Source organism: Electrona antarctica (genome assembly GCF_951216825.1).
Source record: "Electrona antarctica genome assembly, chromosome: 14".
Taxonomy (NCBI): domain Eukaryota; kingdom Metazoa; phylum Chordata; class Actinopteri; order Myctophiformes; family Myctophidae; genus Electrona; species Electrona antarctica.
The window spans coordinates 37,161,533-37,180,574 of record NC_136795.1 but is presented as its reverse complement, the minus strand read 5'-3'; the positions used below and the strand labels follow the sequence as shown (position 1 = coordinate 37,180,574).

Here is a 19,042-nt window from a genome sequence, read left to right as displayed (position 1 = left end):
TTGATTACAGAAAAATGTATCATTTAAACCGCAGCTTGCAGTGTAATTTATACACCAACACTAGTATCCACACAATTCTCTCATAATTAGATTCCTTATAGCCTACACCTACACCTATCCATTTGGGTAAGACAGTAAAGACACATGTACTGTAAGCATGCAGGTAAGCATACATGTATGAATGTGTGCATGCGTGCATGCGTGCGTGCGTGCGTGCATATGGAGACAGAAATTATGCAAAAAGGATTTTCACATGCACACTCATGCAGTTTAGCTTCACACTGCACTTGCTTGAGCACATACTAATTATTGTCTCATGGGCATGGGGAGAGAGTATGTTTTGCACTCCGTCCGTGTGTGTGTGTGTGTGTGCGTCCTTCCTTCCGTCCGTCTGTTACCAGCTAATCTCCGGCACCGTTAACCCGGTCGATGCCAAACTTTGCACACACACTCCCTGGATGCCAACGATGAACCTCTGCCCCACATTTTCCAGAACGGCCTGTTATAGCGCCACCATGAGGCAGCTTTTCACATGTTTTACCTAAAACTGCACCGATCTGCGTGAAACGTTGCATGCACACTCCCTAGAGGCCAAGGACAAACCGTTGACCTGCATTTTCCGCATCCGCACAAATCGTTACACACTATCTCTATGGTCATGTGCTCAAGTCGGATCTGTCCGATATTTCATATTCCATCCTAATTGGCTATAATTAGCTTTCACAGTTTGCAAGATTGCCCCGTTTTGAACAAAAGCCTCAAATCATGAACGAAGCATGCAATTTACGTGAAATCTTTCACACATTTTCTTACTAGGCTGAGGAATATATCCCACCCTTTTCACATTGGCCTGTTATAGCGCCACCAACAGGTTGATTTTTGCAAAACACATTTAACAAAATGCCTCAAAAACATGTTTATATTAATCCTAAACATTTTGCCAAACATCTCACACAGTCCTATCCTCCTGGTGGAGACCTGTGCCCAGAAGGGCACTTTTTAGGGACCAAGAAGTCACGCAGTGACTTTGGTCACTCTTTGTTTTTGTGTTTATTTTTCTTCTTCTCCTTCTCCTTCCGCCAAAAATAGCTGTTCTGACTGAATGGTGCAGTCGGTTTTCGCGAAACGCTGTAATCTGGTAGAGGGCCATGCCAAACGGTGAATATGCGAAGCCCAAGACGATTGGCCAAATGGTGGCGCTATAGCGCTCAATTTAAAATGCTAACTTTGAACGTGCATAGCTCATGAACCGTTTGACCGTTGGCAATGACACTTTGATACCCATATGCGTCTCCTCATGCTGAACAACTTTCGTGTTCTGACTTTTGACCTCTGACCTTTAGATCACCCGCCATTTTGAATTATATGAAAAACAGTTAAAATGTAACTCCTCCCAGAATCTTTGCTCAAAATGCACGAAAACTTCTACACGTGAACTTTGGACCTATACGGACAAATAATCGTAGCACATTTTTTCTAAGTGAAAAAATGAAGTTTTTATGAGCCAATGAAAATTGCGCGCGCACGCACACACACACACACACACACACACACACACACACACACACACACACTAAAGTTTGAGTACTTATGCTGAACTAACACTGAATGATTTTCCTGTTAACAATGGAGTAACTGATTGTCTCCGTGTAGCTCAGTCAGTCGAGCTCTTGCCCTTGGACCGCAAGGTTGTGTGTTCAAATCCAGCTACTGGCAACTCAGCTTGTCAGTCTTATTTGTACATATTGTTGAACGCCCTGTGGGCTATATCAGTGAGATCAATAACTTTAAAGACTGGTGTGATAATAGCCACCTTATGTTAAACACCACAAAAACTAAAGAGATGATCTTCAATCCAAATCCATGGTTATGAACGATTGTCTGCCTAACACACACGCATGCAGCCACGCACGCACGCACGCACGCACGCACGCACGCACGCGCAGCCACGCATGCCGCGCACGCGCACACACACACGCATGCAGCCACGCATGCCACGCACGCGCACACACACACACACACACACACACACACACACACACACACACACACACACACACACACACACACACACACACACACACACACACACACTTTAACTGTGCGTGAAAACACACTGTAGTAATGGAAAGACATGCCCAAAATGAGGACACACCTTCTTGTTACCAAATCACTGAATGGTTTTACAGTTTACAATGTAGTCATTGATTGTCTCTGTGTAGCTCAGTCAGTATAGCTCCCGCCTTCGGTCCACAAGGTTGTGAGTTCAAATCCCGGCACCGACAACTCAGCTCGTCAGTCTCATTTGTGCATGTTGTTCTAATTGCGCATTGTTCTTCTTCTATCTTGGTCCCGCTTTATCGCTGCTTGCAGCTATATTTCTAGTTATTATTGTATTATGCACACAGGCACACACACACACACACACACACACACACACACACACACACACACACACACACACACACACACACACACACACACACACACACACACACACACACACACACACACACACACACACACACACACACACACACACACACACACACACACACACACACACACACACACACACACACACACACGTCTTGGTGAAGCAAAACCATTTTCAGTAATTAAATGAAGCTGGGCATCTTTGTGAAAGGTCAGATGCCTATTAGCCCCGGCATCAAAAGGCAATCGGCTTTTTCCCATATGGTGGTTACAAAAGTCAATTTACAGATACATCACTCAAGCACTGAAGGCACGAACCATGCTGCTGAGAAACTGGCAGAGCCACTTGGCCATAGAGTGTCACACGTTTAAGATAACCTGATTATAGCAGATAGAACCCGCAGGCCCCTCTTTTCATGAATGGACTGTGGAGATGATCATGATGAAGAGGAATGCTAATGAGTCTTCAGAGTTCAGAGTTTAGTGAGGGAGAAACTGGATGCTATGGTAACACAGGAAAACACAGGAAAACACAGGAAAGTGGTAATACTCTAGTTCCCTATTCATCATCAAAAGTTGAACACTTCAGTGGCGCAGCCTTCTCCTGTGCATACTTTACATTGGTAAATTGGGCACAGGCCTACTTGGAACGATGCAAGTTGGAAATGAATGCCCCACCCAATTATTATGCCTGTGTCCCTTTTATGCCCATATATGGAGTTCTTTATCAGGCATGCCCAAATATGGAGTCTATGCAGCTGTCAGAATGATGTTGGAACAGGCAGCTCCATATATGGAGATATAGGGGTGATCAGGTGCAGAGCCCGGGCAAAGGACTTTTGTGGAGGTTCTAGACAACCGTGGGTCCGACGGACTCGACACCAGGCACTGCACTCCCTGTGGGGGTGTGGAACGCGTGTGTTAAGGTTATGCTATGCATTATTAATGCTTAAAGCTCGGTGTGTGTTAGGAGGAACAACGCACAAACTTTGACATCTTTGACAAACTTAAATATTCCTTTTTTTACTATTATAATTTTTATCCCACGATTTTGTAACCCATTTTTCACCCCTGTGTCAATTATCTAATGTGATCCTGGGCTCTACACACCCTCCGCCGACCTAGGCCCCCATATATGGGGGACATGGGGAGAGCAACGGACTTGAACTCATGCTTACTTCATGCCTGAGTGTCCAAGTTGCTCCTTTACACCTGACAGGGGGGAGTTTCCCTGGTTGGACGTAGCGCGTGGAAGGAACACGTTATTCCAACCAGTTCCTTTCCCCTCCATCAGGCGGCCCCGGCTGGCCAGGGGGAGGCAGTTTAGAGACCAGGATTACTGCATGTTTTTTGTGAGGGTACCTACCCTAGGGGACACGGGGAGAACATGCAAACTCCACACAGAAAGGCCCTTTCGCCAACCCCGCCTCGGGTATGGGTACTGATGACGCGGAGGAGGAAACACGCCGCCAGCACCCACAGCGTCCCGCTGTCCCGCTTAAATATTCCTTTATCTGTTTTTCTTTGTGCCTTGCTTACCTTTGCTGGAACTATTGACGTAATACCTCAGTCCCTCAGGTGACATGTAACATCTCCAGCCTGGGGGTAGAGGGCCGCTGTCAGCCACCTCCCTCGGAGCAAGGCTCATGGCCACTGGCTCCTGTCACAAACAAACAAACGTCAACTCATTTCACCACCATGCCACTAAGCATTACAGGCAGGTCACCTTGCAAGAAGAAGTGATCTGGTTTCCATGAGCCTGGAGTGTTTTCCTTTCAGGATTGAACCATATTTACTGTATATAAGAGGCAGTACTTCAACGGCAACATCTCCCATTAAACAACCCCCCCCTCACCCCCATAAATAAATATAACATTGCATGGCAATTTTGTTTTATATCATATTACAAAAAGCTGTGTTGCTTGGGCCGAGGGCCCGAGGCTAATTTTAGGATAATGATCTCATGTTGGCTAACACAAGTACTGTAGTAAACACATCGATCTGATCAATACGTTCACATTTTCAGCACTTTTCTACATTTTACCCCTTGCTTAATCATGTTATTTCAAATGTGAAATCAGACACTGTTTCCTGTGTGTTATCAGCCTTACAGAGGAGTCTGCACGCATAGCCATTAGAGGGACTTCAGTATAATGGTTTCTGGCTACACTGGGCCAAAACTTACTGTGGTTTATTTACTAAGTAAACTTTACTTTACATGTGAAAAGTCATCTTCAATCTCCAGAGATGGCATGGCAGGTTGACTGTTCATTTTCAGTAACAGTGCATGGCCTCTTCACAGCTGTCTGCTGCTATTTGAGGGGCTGCCGAAGTCAGTCCGTGCTCCGGGACAGTGCATGTCACAACAGCACATGAACTGAGACATCTGGGGATAGCTGCTGAGTGGGTGGAGTGTGGATGGATGGATTAATGGTGGAGCAGTAATGAAATGACAAAACAGAGACAGAGATCTGTGTGTGCCATACTGCCAGGCCGACAGGATGCAGTAGGCGGACACGGTCGTTTGATGTTTAACATAAAAGGGATTTCTCTCTTAGTCTCGCTCACTATCTTTCTTGCTGATGTAGGGTGCTGGCCTTGGAGTTTACTGTGAGCAGAAAGTTTCCTTGCCTCCATCGCAGAGCTGTGCTTTGCTGCAATATGTCAGCCATTGACTTCATACGGACAGGTAATTTACTGCACAGACTCGTAATTTGGCTCCCTTGACATAAGCTCTGTTATCAGCAACCTCTGTGAGGTCCTCCCTTTGTATTCCTACTCCTGCCCCTGCAGTATGCTGCATGTGAATAATGTTCCAATTTGCCAGAGCCATGCCACAAAACATGCCAAAATGACACTAAACCGAAAGCGTTGGATTCGGAATCAGGACATATATAAATTTGAAAGTGCCCTAAAGGTGTGCCTTTTATCTGAATCGTGAATCATTAGCTAAATGATCCCCTTGTAGATATGCAAATTATAGGTTCTCATGAGGAAATGTTTTATCATCAGCCGTTGATCTCGTTCACCAAAGGATTTCACACTACCGCTAGCAATAAGCTGTGTGCCGAAATTGGCACACAGCTTTCACAGTCTTCAAATCAAACACGTTTGTTAAGAGTATACTGTAGGTAGTACAGTAGGTAGTACAGTCAAAGGTGATGCTAAAATGATAACACAAAAAGCAACGGGGCTTGTTGTTTCCATCTTCAGTTCTCAAGAAACAAACAAGACAAGCTCTTTCAAACTCTGTCAGAGGACAGCTCACCTAATACAGCTTTTCTCTGCTTGAACTGGTTCAAAGGATTGACTAAATTGAAAAAGGACTACTCTGAACCTGGAAAGAGGATTAATGAATAAGATTAGTAGGAAGAGTTCCAGTCAAATGACAAAAGCCTGACTGATTTCTGTATATATATCTGTATATGTGTATTGTCTCACTGTTTCTCAAGTGGCCCATATCTGTGGCCCCTCTAAAAAGATTGAAAGAGTTCAAGTGAGTAGCAGCTAGGCATAGCTGGACAAGAAAAAATATGACCCAAGAGGTGTATCGCTCTGAAAGAGATATGACCATTGTTGAGGAAGTTGCCTAATGACAATGGTCAAGGTCATATGCCTACTGGCAACATGCACAAGCGGAAATGCAGTGCTGGTCGGTCCAGTGGTTTGCGTGATTAGCCCTGGAGTCGACAACACACAATTACAATAACAGACCCTCATACACGGCTAGCTCCATATATGTGCCATGACATAAAAATGCATGTAACTTATTTAGATAGCTCGGATAGCACATTTCTTTCCCCATTTGGTTTCTCTCTGCCCCCAGGGCACAGTAGAGTATACAGGGGATTTTCAGTAAAGCAATTATAAAATGGAGCAGCCTTTTAGATGAATCTATAGCAACACAGGATGTTGATGGAATATACAGGCCAGGGGAAAAACAACTGGTCATGTTTCCTCTCCCACCCTAATGAGCATATAGCAACCTCAACTTCTGTTGACAGGTTGTCTAGACTTTTTCCACCAAAAAAAACCCAACAACAGAGCTTTAGAGAATACCACACAAAGGAACAGACTATAATGAAGTGCTGGACTGCTAACAACAGAAACACATTTGGCATCTTAATACCAACTGTGTTGGCAGAAGCAAGAACAGTGATCAGAGGATGAGACATCATCTTAATACCAACTGGGTGTTGGCAGGGCTACACAAAGCAAGAGCAGTGATCAGAGTATATGTGACATATGAAGGCAACACGTGTACGGCTGCACACTCTTTCAGAGTTAAACACTCAGGATTTTACAGTGTGGGTGTGATCAGGCCAGGGGACACTGATGGATTGATGCAAACTGGGCTGAATACGGACAGTATTGAGTGTACTTCTCTGTATCTCTACATACAGTACAGTACATTACTGTACTGTACGGTTCTTCCTATTGTTAGACAGATGCTACGTTCTTAGATTCCTTATGATTCTTGATGACTATTTTTATGTATTTGATGCATTACCATGTGTTGTTCTTGCTTACTGTAAATCGCTCTGGATTAAGCGTCTGCTAAATGCCTAAATTGTAAATGATAGAACAGCATACAATTCTTATATTACATACACACTATATTCATTAATAATTACACCATCAAATTACATTTTGTGATTTGTGATATGATTTTCATGTCCTTTATTATCCATTACTGTACAACAGCCACAGAAAGTAGTTAAACGTTTAGGGGTTTTATAGTACTTCACTATATTAGTTTAACACACCCATAATGTGTTTATACTGAACATGCTCAGTCATAAATGTGTTACCAGTTGCATACAGTGTACCATTGTTCAACTACTTTTGTAAAGCAATCCTTAAAGAAATCATAATTGCAATAAATAAATAAGACACAAGAATGAATCATTCCCATTCCTCTTAGATATGGCTTTAGTAATACTGTATAATACTGTTATAATATACGTAGATAAAACGTGCACAGCAAACGTAACAGATTGTTAGAACTCAATGATGCCTTTTATAATTTATTTGTTTTTATTTTATGTTTTTATTTTTCGGGGCGCAGGGGTGGGGGTAGTTTTAGCTTTATTTAGATATATAGGTGAGACAGGAAAGTGAAGGCAGCGAGGGTGAAGTTCATGCAACACAGGTCTAACCTTCAGGTCTCACTGTCTGTCATCAACTGGCGCGCATCAATGCCTTACAAACATGGGTGATTTTCACCCAGACAATTATATTTTTGGAATTTTCATAATGTCGCTGATGTCTGCAGGTGGGTGGGTCTTTCTGTACCTTCATGATGCTAAGTGACGTCATAGAAGGTAGGTTTGTTTCGCAGCCTACAGGGATGTAGGCTGCGAAACAAACCTAACTGTTTTTTACTACAGGCAGGTGTTTGGGTGAATTTCACAGATTTTTCACTGGACCATTCTCACATGTCCCAGGAATGGGTGGACCAAAGGAGGAGCTCCCAGCTCCATTAGACCATTATCAGTTTTTTTCATTTTTCACCGATTTTACCCGCCCATCTATTTTTATTTTTTTTGTGAAAAGTCATGATGAAATATTAAAGAAGAATTTGCCGTGTATTGGCAAATTGACAAAAAGGATGTTTAGTGTTATAGCCAGGGTTAAAAGGAATTTATGAAGACGGACTGGAAGGCTTGCCAATGCAGTCCGAATCATATGAGCACTTCACTACAAAACCCACATAAGGGCCATGCAAGGTACATTATCAGGTCATTAAAATGAAATCCTTACCATGTGCCACAATGTTGTCGTCTAACTTGGTCAGAAGAACTCCAAGAGCCAGAGGTGTCCGTTAACAAGCCACTGGAAAAGTGGATAGAGATAAAGCTACTTTAGAATGGAAAATGGAACGAAAACCTTTAGACGTACAGGATCACATAAACTACTGTACAAAAGTATTCAAAGCCTGGGGTCATAGCTAAGGACATAGAATATAGAGACACTGAATAGTTTATAAGTTATTCAGTATAGCTTTCAAGACAATTTCTTTCTTCATTTATGGGGGGAAAAAATCTGGAAGGGAGACACGCCCGCCTTGGTTTAATCAGTGCAAAACAATTTCTATGAGTCTTTGTTGAGTGTAAAGACCAGATGTAAGGGTCCAAGAATTGGCCCCATTGCCCATGCCCGAGCGGAGCTTCGCTCAGTGTTGGGCAGCACAAAAGCTGATACTGTCAGACAGAACTGTGATTTAGTCCCACACAACAGGGACTGTTCTGTGTTCCCAGCTTGTACTTTTATGCTAAATCAAATTGACCCTACATTATAGAGTGTCCCTTTTGTAGCACTCCTCGCTGATTCAAACAGATGAGAGCTATATCAAGAATGCAGACCCCACTGTCTGGCAACTAGCTAAACAGACTGTCAAAGACAGTGAGCTAAATGAAAGAAATCAGAACAACGCAAGCAAATCCTTCATTCTTAATTTCAACAAAGCGATTTGTGTTCAACTTCTGTGGTTCTGTTTTTTTGGCAAATCTAAGCTAGCAAATATAAGACTTCCAGTGGACGATCTCTTCAAAATAAGAGTACCCACTAGAGTATTGAAAAAAAGATTCATTTGCGCATTTAAACAATGCTATAAGACACACATTATGTTTCTGTGTAAAAATAAGTAATTAAAGTTATCTAAATGGATAAATGCTATTCACTGGAGTGCATGGACTTTATAAAGTGGACGCTGGACAAAAGACGGCTCCGCGAGGCAACTGTTGTGACATACGCACGCGTTCAGGGAGATGTCCTCTACCACACCCCACTCTCCGCTAAGCGGGAGAGGTGTAAAATTCTGAGCAGCAGACCTTCTACTGGTGTCAAGGTAAAAAAAGTGCCGTTTCCAGACCCAGAGTGGACACTGGACAAAAGACGGCTCCGCGAGGCAACTGTTGTGACATACGCACGCGTTCAGGGAGATGTCCTCTACCACACCCCACACTCCGCTAAGCGGGAGAGGTGTAAAATTCCGAGCAGCAGACCTTCTACTGGTGACAAAGGTAAAAACAAGTGCCGTTTCCAGACCCAGAGTGGACACTGGACAAAAGACGGCTCCGCGAGGCAACTGTTGTGACATACGCACGCGTTCAGGGAGATGTCCTCTACCACACCCCACTAAGCAGGAGAGGTGTAAAATTCCGAGCAGCAGACCCTCTACTGGTGACAAAGGTCAAACAAAGTGCCGTTTCCAGACCCAGAGTGGACACTGGACAAAATACGGCAGTAGGCTATATGCCCATATAATGTATGGGCATATGGCCATACATTATAAAGGTATGGGCATGTGCTTATATATGGGCAATATGCCAATGCATTGCCCATATATGAGCAATATGCCCTTATGTGTGCATATAGCTTGAGGTCGGATTGACCTTCAAGCCGGACACTAGTGCATTCAGGACACCTCTGAGTCTGCACAAATCGGCGTTGCTAGGCAACAGTTTGTGTTGTGTGTGTGTGATGTCAGCGCAGAACTCCTATTCAAGAGAGCAGCTTTTCTGAGGAGGATTTCAGCCTGATTTTTTTTAAGTTTTGAGAGAGAAACAACCTTTTGGATTTCTTCCTCGCCAACATGCCACTCGCCAGACACTTGCTGCACCCGTCCCCCGAGGAGCAGAGGAGGACGCACAAGAAGAAACGGCTCGTGCAGAGTCCCAACTCGTACTTCATGGACGTGAAGTGTCCAGGATGTGCCAAGATCATCACCCTGTTCAGCCACGCCCAGGCGGTGGTGCTCTGCAGCCGCTGCGCCACGGCCCTCTGTCAGCCGACGGGAGGAAAGGCACGACTCACAGAGGGCTGCTCCTTCAGGAAGAAGTCTCACCACAACGTGAACCAACAGAGGCAGAACTAGTTTGCAGCACTTGGAACCGAAGCAGAGAGAGGTTATGTTATGGGTTGATTCCACGACTCTGGCCGTTTCCTGTTTCTCTCCACTGTACTGCAGTGGTTCTCAAAGTGGGTGCCGTAAGCGACGCAAGTCCAGTGGTGGTCCAAGTCCAGTGGTGGTCCAAGTCCAGTGGTGCCTCAGAAAACGGGGCGACGCAAACAGCCGCCTGTATCTTCGCCCCGGCTGGAAAAATCCAACTGAAGCGACCCACGCCTCCCCTGGCCCCGACTCCACCCATCGCGTCCTGATAGCTAATCAGCGTTGATGTTGTCCCGTCCGGAACCCGGAAATGTTTTTGGCTGTTTGGTTTCATCCAGTTCCAACTGAACTGACCGCCGAGACCCTGCGGCAACAGTGGAAAAAACAATATACAAACCTTTGCAAACTTAAGACATGAGAACAAATTTTGCTGCTCATAAATGATATAGTAGCAGGAATTGTGTTAGATAATAAGAACCAAGCCGTCTTGGGTGAAGGAGCGGGTCCATGGTTACACAGTCCCAAAGTTAAATGACGGTGTCAGTGGGCCTACAGCCAATGTTCAGGGGTAGAGTGGCTGGATGGTAACCGCAAGGTTGCCAGTTCGAACCCATTTCCCCCACAGTTAGTGTCGAAGTGTCCTTGAGCAAGACACTGAACCCCTAATTGCTCCTGATGTGCTGGTTGGTGCCTTGCATGGTTTCCTCCACCATCGGTGTATGAATGTGTGTGTGAATGGGTGAATGTAATGCACAGTCTATGTAAAGTCCCTTGGATAAAAGGCGCTATATAAATGCACCATTTACCATTTACATATAAATGCACCATTTACCAATCTGCGCGATCAAAGTGATAATCACAATCATGACGACATGCCCAGAAAGCCAAGTTTAAAAGACCAGTTGACCAAGTTGTAATTTACAACAAAGGTAACTTTTAATTGCTCCTCATGGCTTGCCAAACGTCTTTAGAGATGACCCAATGCGATTATTTGGTTTTTTATCAGTTGAGTTTATATTTTGCCATATTATTTATGATGGGATGCATTTATAGGTTCTGATGCTATAGCTAGCTTATCACATTCACATCTAAGAGCAAAACATTTATCATTATTCGTGGGCCAATTATTTCCAACGACAATTAAGGCTAAGTTATCATTGATAACTTATCACTTATACTGTCTGTCCAGTGAGTGCATGGTTGCATGCAGCAAGCACATTATTGTTCAAGCTGCTCCTCTGTTCATCTGTTGCTCTTATTTGGCTTATAAAATAATTAAGAATTAACGCAATAGCAAGTTGTTGCTGTCATGTTGCTGTTCTTTTCTCTCTCTGTGTGACTGAACATCTGAAGGTTGTGCCCAAAAATTGTAGACAGTGGTTTCCACTCATGTTCTTTTTTCCCTCGTAAAATGACCTCTTTTCACCATTAATGTGACCATTAACATGTCCACGTGTCATTTGTTTACATATTTGGTTCGCTTTACAAAGTCCTGTGTGTGTGAACGGTGTCACGCTCGTAGAACGCAGTACCACGCCGTGGTACCAGTCATTTTGTGACGTGCACGCGCAGGGACGGAACGGTGCACGCTAGAACGCGTCCCCATAGAGGGTATGCGCGTGACATCATCATCAAACCAGGAAGTTATGTGGGAATGAGTAGCAAAAAACTACTTTCTGTCCTTCACAGCCCATACATCCACACAGAAAAGTCATATCTGATTGCATTAAACGACATTAAACAATGTTAAACTCACTTTGCATGTTGCTTTGCCACTCGATGTGCCATTCACTTTAAGCATGCGCATACTCTATTCAAGAGGTGAAGAACTGTCTAATCAACCACGCGTCACCAGACTTCCCAAGACGCACCATGTACCCAGTGGTCTAGGTTTACAAAAGAGTAGTATAAAAGAGAGTAATGACATCCCGTTGACTCTCATTGTAACAATGGAATGCGGAAGTGATCATTCTATCTCAATGGCATAGTTCCAGCCATAGGAGCAATGTTTGGAACTATCGCCCATAGGCACCCGTTTTGCAGCGAGATCAAAGCGTGTCACTACATTACTCTGGGTTTACTCCCCCTCCCCCTATCTTCACGCCGTGTCAACTACCGTGCCGAATCAAACGGATACTACTTTGCATAACAGGACAGCTTTAACTGTTTTTGCCTGAGCGCACGTAGCCTATACGGTAAGCACTAAGCATGCACAGTGCACACTTACAGCAGTAGGGATAGGCTATGGCTCCAGTAGGCTATAGACCAATTATTTGTTTACAAACATTGGGACTGGGCGCACGGGTGACTGTTTCATGTAATCGATTCCCAACAGATCTCCAAACCTGTTGTTTTGGGGAGCGCTGGTTTCAGTCCATTCAACCTCCTCTTGTGAGTTGGCTAGTGAGGTCTGGTCATAGAGTATATATATAATAATATAATAGAGACTGAACTGGCGCGAAGCTCCGCCCCCCCAGCTATTCATGTCAGTGGAAGTTGCTCAGTGGCGTTTTGAAGCACCCGGAAGACTGCCGGAAGTCCCTCCCAGGACCTCAACTTTGAGGTCCTGAGTGACGTAGGGCAACCGAGCGCTCAACGTTAAAGCCCAGCTGCACGGGGTTTCCCGGTCATGAATCCACGGGTCTGCCTGTAGTCCCTCCTCCTACCACTAGGACCCAGAGCTTCAACGTTGGAAAGTCTGCCTGCCCCCTTGGGTCTGGTGCACCATAGGAGACATTTATACTTCAAAGCCCAACAGTATTGCGCACATGGAACAGCTGATATACAAGCTCACATCGCATCACAGATGCGACTGTTGTGAGCGTAGAGGTCTCTGCGTGCGCGACACCATCGCTGGACGAAGCATAAATTATACTTGATGGACTGCAGGTGCGCGTGCAGCCGTGCACAAATAGGCTCTGCCTGGACGAAGCATAAATTATACTTGATGGACTGCAGGTGCGCGTGCAGCCGTGCACAAATAGGCTCTGCCATAGATATCTATGGGCTCTGCTGCCGTGTTCATGAGCGCACCTCCCGTTCTTATGACAGCGACTGGAGGTGTGGTTTTGAGCCCGAGGACAACTGTTTTGAATTGCTATTATTATTCAAACACAACAGAGACCAAGGACTATATATTTCAAGGGCGAGAGATCACAATAAAAATCCTAATCATTCCTCCACACTGTCACTGGGAGAAAAACAGCATCTGAAAGTTTGATGGGGCATTTTTTACACGTGAGTGCAGTTAGAACTTTTCCATTGCATCTTATGAGAGGTGGTGTTCTTCTGCTGCCTTTATGCGCGCGCATGATGTTTCTTATCAGTGTGACGTCGTCTGATAAGGCGTCTATTCTGCGTCTGTGTTCTGTACACAAGAAGAATGCCTCCTCCTCCATCAAAGAACAGATTAATTCGTCCAAAGCAAACTTTTTAGTTTCGCTAGTGTGCAAGTACTAAATTATTTTCGCTCTATATGCCACCAAAATGTGGAACGCCCTACCAACAGTCATTAAGACATGCAAATCCCTTGACTCCTTCAAAACCGCTCTCAAAGGGCACCTACGGACGGCTGCAATTCGAAACTGGCCCCCGAACATTCGGAATCCTCCCCCACCCCTTTTTCCCCTCACTATGTTTCTTTTCCCTTTTTACCTCCTTTATGATGAATTCCTGTTATGTTCTTTGGCTAGAAGTGTCTATTTGTACGTCTCTAAATGTTTTGATGAATTGAACAAGGTGAACCCTCTTGTAAAGAAGTGTAATGCTTTATTGGGTCGTCCACTCACAGTTAACAGTCTTTGTATTAAGTTGTGCTGCTGGAAATGTACTGTAATTCTGCAAACTGTTAATAAATATTTCAATCAATCAATCAAGATGTTTGTCTGACTATTTTAATTGTTTACTTTTGTGTTTGTCTAAAACTCCCATACACTATTTAACAATACTAGGCTTTATAGGTTATATCAGCTATTCTGTGTGCATGCCGCAATGCGCACATGCACACGCGTGCACGTGCGCGCGTGCACGCAACGTCATTAAAACACCACTGCCAGTGACCACTCTTTGCAAGATGTTAATGTTTCACCCAATAATCCATGCCCAAAATAGGGATTCCAGATTTAAAGTGGTTGAAATCTTTTTTGGGTGGACCAGGGTATAGAATTGGGGGACTCATGGGAATAGACTGACAACCAGGTAGCAGGTATAGTCTGGTGACCACCAGAGAGACGGGTGACAGCCGGAATGTAGACGGCACCCGGGTGAGCAGTATGGGTTAGCGCCCCAGCCTGTGTCCCCTGTGAGGAGGAAGCCCAACAGCCCTCTGTGAGGCCCTTAGGAGGGCCATGCAAGCAGCAAGCGGAGCCGCAGCACCATTTCCCTGCAGAACCATTGCCCACCACTCCTGAATGAAGTGTCTGGTGCTGGGACTCTGGTGCAACGCACAGGTCCCTGGTGAGAGCAGGAGTGGACCTGGTGAGACGTAGGAGGGGCCCGGACAGGAGACAACCCACATAGCCTAGTCCTTCCATGCGCCAGAAGTGTACCTCCCAGCCCTGGCAGAGTAGTTCTGGAGTAGTTCCAACAGATTGTGTGCAATGTGTGGCCCTGGTTTTGCCCTAGTGGGACTGATTGAGGGTAGCTACTGGGACGTAAGTCGGGACTTGATCACCCCGGCTGGGTCGCCTGAGTGAGGGGTATGATGTTGGAAGACCCGAAACCCCGTTGACCTCAGGATACATCACTGAGAAGTGAGAATACGTCCCAGGTGCATCTATGCGATGTATTTTTTTGTTTTTTAGTTATAGGGGGAGCTCTTGAGAATAATCACAAATATTAAATTTTCTCAAGTACAGTATGTGTATCTTAATTCTTAAATTTACTTGATTGATTGATTTGGGCTTGTGAATGAAGTGTTTGAGCAAGCAGCAAGTTGGTTTGAGTATACCAGTAGTTTATTAAAAATGAAATAAAATAATTTGCCATGATAATTGGATAGAATGTAACATACAATTTGTACTCCTAATTTTAGATAATGGTGATAAACCGTGGCAGTTCTTGCAACTTCCTAATACAACCTAACTTTAGTAATACCGGTATTCTTGTTGTAGTTATAGGTTACTGCAGTGCACTCTAGTGGAAGTTGTGAAAGGCATCATTTGCAGTAATGCAACAGAAAATATAAAATCTGCTTGCCTGACAGATACAGTAATGTATCTTTGTCTGCAAACGTGCAGACTAACATACAGTTTTTAATAAAAAAATAATTCTACCACACACTTGGACAATGCTATGCTGAAAGTGGCATTTAATTTGTTTAAAAATTGAATGTAATGACACTAAAGGTGAAGGCGATATAACATGTCTCCCTTTAGATTTGTATTGCTAGGGTGTGGCCTTTATGTTCATTTAATTTGACACCTACCGCAGTGAACCGTTACTGTACATACTGTACATACTGTAAATTAAAATGTCTTCTCAATAGAAACGTTGATTCCAGAGAACATTGCAGCACCCACTTTGTGAAACCCTGGTCTAAGCATACTTCCACTGCTGGCCGGTTTGGCAAGAGGCAGCCGTTAGGGGCTGCAGGCCTAGCTTCAGGTTCAGGGACCATAGCATTCACTTATTGCCATCAGACTATGTAGGAGAGCTACCAATTGAAACATCAGTAGTAACATAGTGAGGAAGAAATCATATGGTTGATTATATCTGACCTTTGCATTTTGCCATCACTTATGATACTTGTAGGCTATAATACATCATATTTGTAGCTGTATGGGCCTAGCCTAGATGTCTCCACTAAGCCTAATTAATAGTTTATGTTACAGCGTTCTTGTTGGCAGCTATATATAACCATTTATATACTATATAATATAATATATGATTTCTGCCCTGTGCTGATTGGCTGATTGATCCAGAATTCCACGACAATAGTCTCGAGACAGTGTTGTTTTTTTTCCCAGATTGGTAGTAACATAAGAGGCAATATCTAGAACTTCTGTGTTTGACTTCTCTGGCCACAGCACATGGTCAACTGACAGACTATCGCATATCTGTACACCACAGGGAATGGGCACTACAAAACCCAATCACCACACCACCAAGATACTCATGTACCTGTCTAGATACTTCCTTAATGTTAACGAAGTCCACACCCACAACACCAGAGGGAGTGCAACGAACCATGTACAACCTAGATTCGGCACAAACAAGGGACTAAATTATTTTCGCTCCTATGCCACCATCCGTAAAATCTGATTCCACCCTGCCCACCCCTTTTCCCTCACTGTATATGTTTCTTTTCCCTTTTTACCTCCTTTATGATGAATTCCTGTTCTGTTCTGACTATATAGAAGTGTCTATTTGTACGTCTCTAAATGTTTTGATGAATTGAACATGGTGGACCCTCTTGTAAACAAGTGTAATGCTTAATTGGGTCGTCCACTCACAGTTAACAGTCTTTGTATTGAGTTTGTGCTTGAAATGTACTGTAATTCTGCAAACTGTTAATAAATATTTCAATCAATCAATCAATCAAAAACAAACGTGCATGGTTCTATGTTGGAATACGGTATTCATTCCATTGTTCCAATATTCATGTTCCCAGCAGCTAAACATTTGCAATTTTTTTTTAACATGCATCATTATTATCCATCCATTACTTTACAACTTATTTTGATTTATTTTCTCTTGGGTTGTCTGTTGTTTTTCCTGTATTTGTGTTGTATTGTATATAGTAGACAGTTACAGTACGTATACTTTTAATTAAAATGACTACCCGTAAAAACATCTATGTGAAATATGAGCTCTATAAGTATTTTGTCAGCAATACATAGATGTATTGACTTCATAAATGGATGTTAGCATTTTACATCCAGACTCCCCAATATTCTTACAGCATTGCTGTAAGTGAAGACATAATTCCTGCCTGTCACCCTGGTGGAGATGATTAAATGTATATTGAATTGATGATATACACTAAAAGTATCCCTGTATTCCTGAGTGCCGGTGCGGTCAATTATCAGCAAGATAATACTACTCCCATTCCTGACATCAGACCAGCCTTGAGTATGGGAAATGTTGGGTGTCGGGAGGATTTAGCTGTGAATTTCTTTATATCTCTATCTCCATCTACCTAATTTGAAATACAAACAAGGACATACAATTACAATTCATTTCAATTTACATTTTTTATAGGACAAGCTGTGGTCTGTCTAGAATTGAGCTATCAAAGTTAAATCAAAACCCTGGTGCCAAACCCCTGGCCTTTCATCCCTCACCTTGTTATGATGTTGCACTCAGTACTGTCAAAGGATATGGAATTCATCCAAAGTATTTACCAAAATGATGACTAAACAAAGGACACAAATTGCTCAGTTTATTTATTTTTACGTATTTTATGTGGGGTCCATTTGAAGTTGGGGATTACAGGACTTTCTCATAGATGACCACAACGGAGTGCAGTATATCATATTATAAGTACTGTTTGGATTGGACTGACGCCATGTTCTCATTGTTAAAACAACTCTATCCCACTCAGGCTTTGATGGCCGGTATTTCCGTCCCAGCTGGTCGCAATAATCCCTTAAAAAGAATATAATCAATCCTCTTCAAATCCCCTTCTAAAGGTTGTCAGGCCGTTCGTGTCCGGACACTAATCATGTTAGTTTTCTTTATCTACCGAAATAGCTGTTGCAAAGGCTTTCACAACAAGTTCCATCAAGGGGAATATTTAGCCAGCTTAGTTTGGAGATGCACAGCTCTACATACGGACTACTGAATTGTCTCTGATGAGATTGTATAGATCTTGTTTGAATAAACTACTGCATCTAGTATGTTCTGCTAAGTTTGAATTTGCAGGATTTGAAATCAAACTGTATGGTTAGCTAACTTGCATACTGTATATGGCTAACATTCCTCCATTTATAATAGTTGGTAAGTATATTACATATTTAATTGTTGGAAAAATTGCAGTATGTGGAAGTGGCTTTTGATATACAATATTTCACTGGTATCAGTGGAAAATATGGCATTTTTGGGGGGGTTGTTCTGAACAATTCAAACGGTTTATATTGCAAATCTGCCTTTACCGTGCCTCAGAAAAAAAGTATTTAAGAAAACTGTTCATTGTGTTTGCTCGGCTTGAATATGACAATTTAAATATGCATGGCAGCATTCCTGGCATGGACTGTACTGACTCAAAACATGACATTTTACGGTGTTGGATGCTAAATATAGTTCTGTATGGCACCTTGTACTAATTAACTTATCCATGATGTGCAATAGGTTCACATAGCAGCTTAACCACTACGTGCCCATGTAAAGGGAGAAGGATTTGCACCTAGGACAATGACACAATATAAAAAGGGCCTCTACAACAAGCCCAGCCAAATCAACTACTGTAGGTAAGTCTGCACAGCACTCACAATGTATGGTGACGGTGTCTATCACGATGCAATGTATTTTATGTCATGGTTAGGATTAAGTGTGTGTGTATTTGTAAGTGTTTTGTCGTTGTAACACAAATTACCCAGACAGGTTTGGACGATTCAAACGGCTAGGCCACTTTGGTGATATTGATATTTTGTCTGGTGCAAGTAGGTGAGTTCAATCATGCCAGATGTCCACTATATATAAGTGAAGTAAAACAAAAAGAAGATGATGATGATGATGATGATGATTCTTCCATCTTTGACACAGGAATAGAAA

At 43.2% G+C, this 19,042-nt stretch overlaps 1 protein-coding gene across 1 annotated transcript; it reads left to right on the top strand.

The window, feature by feature from the left end:
• Nucleotides 1-10,033: 10,033 nt before the first annotated feature.
• Nucleotides 10,034-10,315, top strand: LOC306937172 (small ribosomal subunit protein eS27-like; the record flags this gene model as incomplete). Its single annotated transcript, XM_079520836.1, has 1 exon — nucleotides 10,034-10,315. The coding sequence occupies one exon, from the start codon at nucleotides 10,034-10,036 to the stop codon at nucleotides 10,313-10,315; it is 282 nt and encodes a 93-aa protein (XP_079376962.1).
• Between the last annotated feature and the right edge of the window lie 8,727 nt (nucleotides 10,316-19,042).